The 10,035-nt window shown below is 44.5% G+C and overlaps 1 protein-coding gene across 1 annotated transcript in view; it reads left to right on the forward strand.

Moving 5' to 3' along the window:
* Positions 1–9,605, forward strand: part of LOC112255139 (glypican-6-like) — a 63,102-nt gene extending 53,497 nt beyond the window's left edge. The window contains exon 3 of the mRNA XM_042315847.1: positions 9,010–9,605. Within this exon, the coding sequence (XP_042171781.1) occupies positions 9,010–9,381 (372 nt within the window). The 3' untranslated portion in view covers positions 9,382–9,605. The remainder of the gene's footprint in view (positions 1–9,009) is intronic.
* Positions 9,606–10,035: the final 430 nt, after the last annotated feature.

The raw sequence follows: 10,035 nt of genomic DNA on the forward strand, positions 1-10,035 counted from the left end.
GGAGATGAATGTACTGACTATGACTGGTCCACCTAGCTATCTTGAGATGAATATACTGACTATGTCTGGTCCACCTAGATATCTGGAGATGAATGTCCTGACTATGACTGGTCCACCTAGCTATCTGCAGATGAATGTACTGACTATGACTGAGATATGTGGTTGATATGGATTATTTTCCAGTCATCTGGTCCAGTTCTGCAAGGAAAGACCTAGTCAAGCTGCATCTGGACCAGAACAGAGCGGCACGTCTTACTCTTCATTGTAATCAGAGGGCTGATATTAACACTATACATGCCAGTCTCTCTTGGCTAAGAGTTGAGGAGAGACTGACTGCATCACTTCTTCTTTTCTAAGAAACATTCATGTGTTGAAAATCCCAAAATGTTTGCATAGTCAATTTACACACAGTTCTGACACACACACTTACCCCACCAGACATGCCACCAGGGGTCTTTTCATAGTCCCCAAATGCAGAACAAATTCAAGACAGCATACAGTATTATATAGAGCCCTTATTGCATGGAACTTCCTTCCATCTCATATTGCTCAAATAAACAGTAAACCTGGTTTTATAAAACAGATAAATCAACACCTCACGGCACAACGCCTCTCTCCTATTGGACCTAGAGAGTCTGTGTGTATGTATTGATATGGAGGCTGTGAGTACCTTTTGAAATATGTGTGTAGGTCTGTCCTTGAGCTGTTCTTGTCTATTGATGTTCTGTATTATGTCATAATGTATTATGGTTCATGTTCTGTGTTCCGTGTTTCATGTTCTGTGTTCTGTGTTCCGTGTTTCATGTTCTGTGTTCCGTGTTCCGTGTTCCGTGTTCTGTGTTCTGTGTGGACCCCAGGAAGAGTAGCTGCTGCTTTTGCAACAGCTAATGGGGATCCTAATAAAATAATAAATACCAAATGTGGTTGTCCCACCTAGCTATCTTAAGATGTATGCACTAACTATACGTTATAATCACCCACAACTCAAAGGTGAAGCCAGGCTACCTAAGTATTGGTTCTCAATCAGGGACAACCAGGCTACCTAAGTATGGTTCTCAATCAGGGACAACCAGGCTACCTAAGTATTGGTTCTCAATCAGGGACAACCAGGCTACCTAAGTATGGTTCTCAATCAGGGACAACCAGGCTACCTAAGTATGGTTCTCAATCAGGGACAACCAGGCTACCTAAGTATGGTTCTCAATCAGGGACAACGACTGACAGCTGCCTCTGATTGAGAACCATTCCAGGCCAAACACAGAAATCCCAAATCATAGAAAAAGCAACATAGACAACCCACCCAACTCACACCCTGACCATACTAAAACAAAGACATAACAAAAGAACTCAGGTCAGAACGTGACAACGAGTGTCTGATAAATTACTAAAATGTAAAAAATGTACACATTTAGAGGTACAATACTGCCTCTATTAGCTGGCTGTGTTGTTCTGTGTTTGTGGTATTGTACTCAGTACTCACCATCTTTGATAATGTACCCTGGGCCCAGTCACCATGAAAAACCTGATTGTTTCTTTGACAATGTACTCTAGGCCCAGTCACCATGAAAAACCTGATTGTTTATTTGATAATGTACTCTGGGCCCAGTCACCATGAAAAACCTGATTGTTTCTTTGATAATGTACCCTGGGCCCAGTCACCATGTACAACCTGATTGTTTCTTTGATAATGTACTCTGGGCCCAGTCACCATGAAAAACCTGATTGTTTCTTTGATAATGTACCTGGGCCCAGTCACCATGAAAAACCTGATTGTTTCTTTGATGATGTACTCTGGGTCCCAGTCACCATGAAAAACCTGATTGTTTCTTTGATAATGTACCCTGGTCCCAGTCACCATGAAAAACCTGATTGTTTCTTTGATAATGTACCTGGTCCCAGTCACCATGAAAACCTGATTGTTTCTTTGATAATGTACCCTGGTCCCAGTCACCATGAAAAACCTGATTGTTTATTTGATAATGTACCCTGGGCCCACTCACCATGAAATGGCTGATTTTATTGTGTATTATAGTGGCAGCTAGTGATTGTGTGTATTCTAGTAACTCAACCAACCGAGGTGCATATCTTAATATAGCGATGTCTCATGTTGAGGTGTGAAGGGATTTATTTATTGGACTTCATTAGTAGACGATGCTGTTGAGGCTGTGTTGTCAGCTGGAAATATTTCCTTCTAATGTATAATTCAGTATGTATTTATAATTCAGGATGTATTTCTAATGAACTATCTAAGGAGGGAAGACTGACCCAGTCTGACAGATCCGGGTTTGTGAAGAGGACTCCCCTTCAGGCTGGGATTATGTACTCAGAGCTCTGGACTGGATCTCATGAGACACCCTCTGGCCCTGGTCTAAAGTAGTGCTCTATATAGGGAATAGGGTTCTATAGGGCTCTGGTCTAAAGTAGTTCACTATCTAGGGAATAGGGTTCTATAGGGCCCTGGTCTAAAGTAGTTCACTATATATAGGGAATAGGGTTCTATAGGGCTCTGGTCTAAAGTAGTTCACTATATATAGGGAATAGGGTTCTATAGGGCTCTGGTCTAAAGTAGTTCACTATATATAGGGAATAGGGTTCTATAGGGCTCTGGTCTAAAGTAGTTCACTATATATAGGGAATAGGGTTCTATAGGGCTCTGGTCTAAAGTAGTTCACTATATATAGGGAATAGGGTTCTATAGGGCTCTGGTCTGTAAAGTAGTTCACTATATAGGGCTCTGGTCTGTAGTAGTGTACTATGTAGGGCTCTGGTCTGTAGTAGTGTACTAGGTAGGGCTCTGGTCTGTAGTAGTGTACTCTGTAGGGCTCTGGTCTATAGTAGTGTACTATGTAGGGCTCTGGTCTGTAGTAGTGTACTCTGTAGAGCTCTGGCTCTGGTCTATAGTAGTGTACTCTGTAGGGCTCTGGTCTGTAGTAGTGTACTCTGTAGGGCTCTGGTCTGTAGTAGTGTACTCTGTAGGGCTCTGGTCTATAGTAGTGTACTAGGTAGGGCTCTGTTCTGTAGTAGTGTACTCTGTAGGGCTCTGGTCTGTAGTAGTGTACTCTGTAGGGCTCTGGTCTGTAGTAGTGTACTCTGTAGGGCTCTGGTCTGTAGTAGTGTACTATGTAGGGCTCTGGTCTGTAGTAGTGTACTAGGTAGGGCTCTGGTCTGTAGTAGTGTACTAGGTAGGGCTCTGGTCTATAGTAGTGTACTCTGTAGGGCTCTGGTCTGTAGTAGTGTACTCTGTAGGTCTCTGGTCTGTAGTAGTGTACTATGTAGGGCTCTGGTCTATAGTAGTGTACTCTGTAGGGCTCTGGTCTATAGTAGTGTACTCTGTAGGGCTCTGGTCTGTAGTAGTGTACTAGGTAGGGCTCTGGTCTGTAGTAGTGTACTCTGTAGGGCTCTGGTCTGTAGTAGTGTACTCTGTAGGGCTCTGGTCTGTAGTAGTGTACTCTGTAGGTCTCTGGTCTGTAGTAGTGTACTCTGTAGGGCTCTGGTCTGTAGTAGTGTACTAGGTAGGGCTCTGGTCTGTAGTAGTGTACTATGTAGGGCTCTGGTCTGTAGTAGTGTACTCTGTAGGGCTCTGGTCTGTAGTAGTGTACTCTGTAGGGCTCTGGTCTGTAGTAGTGTACTAGGTAGGGCTCTGGTCTGTAGTAGTGTACTATATAGTGATTTTGGGATGTAACTCTGGTTAATATTATCCAATGCTACAAAGGCATAAAAAAAAATAAATCCTTTCAAATGTCTCTGTTGTTGATTTCCCACTAAATGATTAAATATTGTAATTCCCGACCGTCTTTACACACTGTGTAAACATGAGACATGTTTTATAAGGGAATGAATTGATCTCAATGTTGATCTGGTGAAGGTTTTCTCCTGGAGTAAGGAACGATATACTGGTAGTTCAGACAGGCTGTAATGACACATCACAATTAGGGGACAAATACACGGTAATAGAATATACCAGGGACTGAGACTAGCTGGTGATGACAGGTCATCTCTGGTGATGACAGGTTCTCCTGAAAGGAAAGTATCCTTTCTGTATCCTGTTGGCTGATGAAGACAGATTGGTGGAACGTGGATGGGGTTATGACACCTAGATCTGAGCCGAGACATCTACCTACACACACGGACACACGGACACACGGACACACACACACACACACACACACACACACACACACACACACACACACACACACACACACACACACACACACACACACACACACACACACACACACACACACACACACACACACACACACACACACACGCACAGATCTGAGCTGAGACATCTAGTGATGAAACCAGCAGCGTTCTGTCTTCAAAGCCTTCATGAGCCACTCTGATGTCACTGAAACCCGTGTACGTGTCAGAGCGGAGGTGTTTGATCCCTTCTCTGAAAACAGCTCCGCTCCAGCTGCTGCTACTGCTGCACCACCATGCTAACACTCTGAACACACACACACACACACACACACACACACACACACACACACACACACACACACACACACACACACACACACACACACACACACACACACACACACACACACACACACACACACACACACACACACACACACACACACACACACACCACACACACACACACACCAGACACACACACAACACACACATACACACACACACCACACACACACACACACACACGTAGCTTGACTCAACCAGGGGCGGTGGGTGGAGAGGAGGGAGACAAGGTAACTGATTTTAAAAATCAAAGAGAAACAGAGAGACCAACAGAACTGATACAAGACTGCAGCTAAATGATGTGTCAGAGCTGATGTTGCTATGGTTTCTCTCTCTAACTACTCTACAGGAGTCTGTTTCTCTCTCTAACTACTCTACAGAAGTCTGTTTCTCTCTAACTACTCTATAGAAGTCTGTTTCTCTCTCTAACTACTCTATAGAAGTCTATTTCTCTCTAACTACTCTACAGAAGTCTGTTTCTCTCTAACTACTCTACAGGAGTCTGTTTCTCACTCTAACTACTCTACAGAAGTCTGTTTCTCTCTAACTACTCTATAGAAGTCTGTTTCTCTCTCTAACTACTCTATAGAAGTCTATTTCTCTCTAACTACTCTACAGAAGTCTGTTTCTCTCTAACTACTCTACAGAAGTCTGTTTCTCTCTCTAACTACTCCACAGAAGTCTGTTTCTCTCTCTAACTACTCTACAGAAGTCTGTTTCTCTCTAACTACTCTACAGAAGTCCGTTTCTCTCTCTAACTACTCTACAGAAGTCTGTTTCTCTCTAACTACTCTACAGAAGTCTGTTTCTCTCTCTAACTACTCTACAGAAGTCTGTTTCTCTCTCTAACTACTCTACAGAAGTCTGTTTCTCTCTCTAACTACTCCACAGAAGTCTGTTTCTCTCTGAGATATATACGGTGGGGCAAAAAAGTATTTAGTCAGCCACCAATTGTGCAAGTTCTCCCACTTAAAAAGATGAGAGAGGCCTGTAATTTTCATCATAGGTACACTTCAACTATGACAGACAAAATGAAAAAAAAATCCAGAAAATCACATTGTAGGATTTTTAATTAATTAATTTGCAAATTATGGTGGAAAATAAGTATTTGGTCACCTACAAACAAGCAAGATTTCTGGCTCTCACAGAGACCTTCTTTAAGAGGCTCCTCTGTCCTCCACTCGTTACCTGTATTAATGGCACCTGTTTGAACTTGTTATCAGTATAAAAGACACCTGTCCACAACCTCAAACAGTCACACTCCAAACTCCACTATGGCCAAGACCAAAGAGCTGTCAAAGGACACCAGAAACAAAATTGTAGACCTGCACCAGGCTGGGAAGATTGAATCTGCAATAGGTAAGCAGCTTGGTTTGAAGAAATCAACTGTGGGAGCAATTATTAGGAAATGGAAGACATACAAGACCACTGATAATCTCCCTCGATCTGGGGCTCCACGCAAGATCTCACCCTGTGGGGTCAAAATGATCACAAGAACGGTGAGCAAAAATCCCAGAACCACACGGGGGGACCTAGTGAATGACCTGCAGAGAGCTGGGACCAAAGTAACAAAGCCTACCATCAGTAACACAGTACGCCACCAGGGACTCAAATCCTGCAGTGCCAGACGTGTCCCCCTGCTTAATTTTTTTTTTTAATTTTTATTTTACCTTTATTTAACCAGGCAAGTCAGTTAAGAACAAATTCTTATTTTCAATGACGGCCTAGGAACAGTGGGTTAACTGCCTGTTCAGGGGCAGAACAACAGATTTGTACCTTGTCAGCTCGGGGGTTTGAACTTGCAACCTTCCGGTTACTAGTCCAACGCTCTAACCACTAGGCTAGGCCCGTCTGAAGTTTGCTAGAGAGCATTTGGATGATCCAGAAGAAGATTGGGAGAATGTCATATGGTCAGATGAAACCAAAATATAACTTTTTGGTAAAAACTCAACTCGTCTTGTTTGGAGGACAAAGAATGCTGCGTTGCATCCAAAGAACACCATACCTACTGTGAAGCATGGGGGTGGAAACAATATACTTTGGGGCTGTTTTTCTGCAAAGGGACCAGGACGACTGATCCGTGTAAAGGAAAGAATGAATGGGGCCATGTATCATCAGATCATCACTGCTCTAGAGGAGATCTGCATGGAGGAATGGGCCAAAATACCAGCAATAGTGTGTGAAAACCTTGTGAAGACTTACAGAAAACGTTTGACCTCTGTCATTGCCAACAAAGGGTAGAAAACAAAGTATTGAGATAAACATTTGTTATTGACCAAATACTTATTTTCCACCATAATTTGCAAATAAATTCATAAAAAATCCTAAAATGTGATTTATCTGGAATTTTTTTCTCATTTTGTCTGTCATAGTTGAAGTGTACCTATGATGAAAATTACAGGCCTCTCATCTTTTTAAGTGGGAGAACTTGCACAATTGGTGGCTGACTAAATACTTTTTCCCCCACTGTATAGAGTTGTCTGTGTCTCGTATCTCTGTCTAACTGTACTCCACAGAAGTCTGTTTGTCTCTAAGTGATATATAGAGTTGTCTGTGTCTCGTATCTCTGTCTAACTGTACTCCACAGAAGTCTGTTTGTCTCTAAGTGATATATAGAGTTGTCTGTGTCTCGTATCTCTGTCTGACTGTACTCCACAGAAGTCTGTTTGTCTCTAAGAGATATATAGAGTTGTCTGTGTCTCGTATCTCTGTCTGACTGTACTCCACAGAAGTCTGTTTGTCTCTAAGTGATATATAGAGTTGTCTGTGTCTCGTAGCTCTGTCTGACTGCACAGAAATCTGTTTGTCTCTAAGAGATATATAGAGTTGTCTGTGTCTGTATGTCTATCTAACTGTACTCCACAGAAGTCTGTTTGTCTCTGTGATATATAGAGTTGTCTGTGTCTCGATCTCTGTCTAACTGTACCCACAGAAGTCTGTTTGTCTCTAAGTGATATATAGAGTTGTCTGTGTCTCGTATCTCTGTCTAACTGTACTCCCAGAAATCTGTCTCTAAGAGATATATAGAGTGTCTGTGTCCTTTATGGTCTATCTAACTGTACCACAGAAGTCTGTTTGTCTCTGTGATATATAGAGTTGTCTGTGTCTCGTATCTCTGTCTAACTGTACTCCACAGAAGTCTGTTTGTCTCTAAGTGATATATAGAGTTGTCTGTGTCTCGTATCTCCTAACTGTACTCACAGAAATCTGTCTCTAAGAGATATATAGAGTTGTCTGTGTCTCGTATCTCTATCTAACTGCCCATCCACAGAAGTCTGTCTCTAAGAGATATATAGAGTTGTCCGTGACTAGCTCTGTCTGTAGCAGGATCAGTGGAACGGGAGAGTCTGGCTACTGTTATGTGTTATTGTTGTTAGGGAACTAGTTTCTCTGAGGAGTCAACTCTGTCAGCTTGGATATCCCTCCTCCTCAGTTCTGGCTGAGGCCGTTTGAATCACTCCCTTGGTCCTCACCAATGACCGCCTCCCAAATGGTGCTCTATTGCCTTTATGGTGCATTACCTTTGACCAGAGATCTATAGGCCCTATTGTGCACTAAGTAGGGAATCGGGTGCCATTTGGGACAGATCACAACCCATGACCGTTGCCTGAGGTTTCTGACTCCTCTGTATGCTTCCCATAAATGACCCATCACACACAGATCCTTCTCTTCCTGTCACCATGACTACCTCTCCCCTCTGACCTCAGCCTTCAGCCCATCTCCCAGAACCTGGTCTTCCCATCACCATGACTACCTCTCCCTTCTGACCTCAGCTTTCAGCCCTTCAGCCCATCTCCCAGGCCCTGAACTTCCCATCACCATGACTACCTCTCCCCTCTGACCTCAGCCTTCAGCCCATCTCCCAGAACCTGGTCTTCCCATCACCATGACTACCTCTCCCCTCTGACCTCAGCCTTCAGCCCTTCAGCCCATCTCCAAGGCCCTGGTCTTCCCATCACCATGACTACCTCTCCCCTCTGACTTCAGCCTTCAGCCCATCTCCCAGAACCTGGTCTTCCCATCACCATGACGACCTCTCCCCTCTGACCTCAGCCTTCAGCCCTTCAGCCCCTCTCCCAGGCCCTGGTCTTCCCATCACCATGACTACCTCTCCCCTCTGACCTCAGCTCAGCCTTCAGCCCATCTCCCAGGCCCTGGTCTTCCCATCACCATGACTACCTCTCCCCTCTGATCTCAGCCTTCAGCCCATCTCCCAGAGCCTGGTCTTCCCATCACCATGACGACCTCTCCCCTCTGACCTCAGCCTTCAGCCCTTCAGCCCATCTCCCAGGCCCTGGTCTTCCCATCACCATGACTACCTCTCCCCTCTGATCTCAGCCTTCAGCCCATCTCCCAGAGCCTGGTCTTCCCATCACCATGACTGTGTGAGAGGTCCCCTCTGACCTCAGTGCTATCCTTAACCCAGATACTGTGTGAGAGGTGAACCTCTAGCCTGGTAGACATGACAAGGCAACATAAGTCATTTATCTCCAACATGTTTCTCTCTCCCCCAAGGTGAATGTGGCCCCCGCCTGCATCAGGGCCCTGACTAAGATGCTGTACTGTCCGTACTGCAGGGGCCTGCCTGGGCTGAAGCCCTGTCATAACTACTGCCATAATGTGATGAGAGGCTGTCTGGCTAACCAGGCTGACCTAGATCCTGAGTGGAACCTGTTCATAGGTGAGAAAACACATGACATGTCCTCTCTCTCTCTGTGTGTGTGTGTGTGTGTGTGTGTGTGTGTGTGTGTGTGTGTGTGTGTGTGTGTGTGTGTGTGTGTGTGTGTGTGTGTGTGTGTGTGTGATCGTTCTATGATTTACTATGTTCTGTTTGTTGTGCCTGGGACAGTGGTGTCTTTCAAACTAAACCCTGGTCCCTGCTGTTAGAGCCTGATAACTAAACCCTGGTCCCTGCTGTTAGAGCCTGATAACTAAACCCTACTCCCTGCTGTTAGTTCCTGATAACTAAACCCTGGTCCCTGCTTTTAGAGCCTGATAACTAAACCCTGCTGTTATAGCCTGATAACTAAACCCTGGTCCCTGCTGTTAGAGCCTGATAACTAAACCCTGGTCCCTGCTGTTAGAGCCTGATAACTAAACCCTGCTGTTAGAGCCTGATGACTAGAGCCTGATAAAAACCCTGGTCCCTGCTGTTATAGCCTGATAACTAAACCCTGGTCCCTGCTGTTAGAGCCTGATAACTAAACCCTGGTCCCTGCTGTTAGAGCCTGATAACTAAACCCTGCTGTTAGAGCCTGATAACTAAACCCTGCTGTTAGAGCCTGATAACTAAACCCTGGTCCCTGCTGTTAGAGCCTGATAACTAAACCCTGCTGTTAGAGCCTGATAACTAAACCCTGGTCCCTGCTGTTATAGCCTGATAACTAAACCCTGGTCCCTGCTGTTATAGCCTGATAACTAAACCCTGGTCCCTGCTGTTAGAGCCTGATAACTAAACCCTGCTGTTAGAGCCTGGTAACTAAACCCTGGTCCCTGCTGTTAGAGCCTGATAACTAAACCCTGCTGTTAGAGCCTGGTAAC

The sequence above is a fragment of the Oncorhynchus tshawytscha genome, unplaced genomic scaffold, assembly GCF_018296145.1.
Source record: "Oncorhynchus tshawytscha isolate Ot180627B unplaced genomic scaffold, Otsh_v2.0 Un_contig_1138_pilon_pilon, whole genome shotgun sequence".
Lineage (NCBI taxonomy): Eukaryota > Metazoa > Chordata > Actinopteri > Salmoniformes > Salmonidae > Oncorhynchus > Oncorhynchus tshawytscha.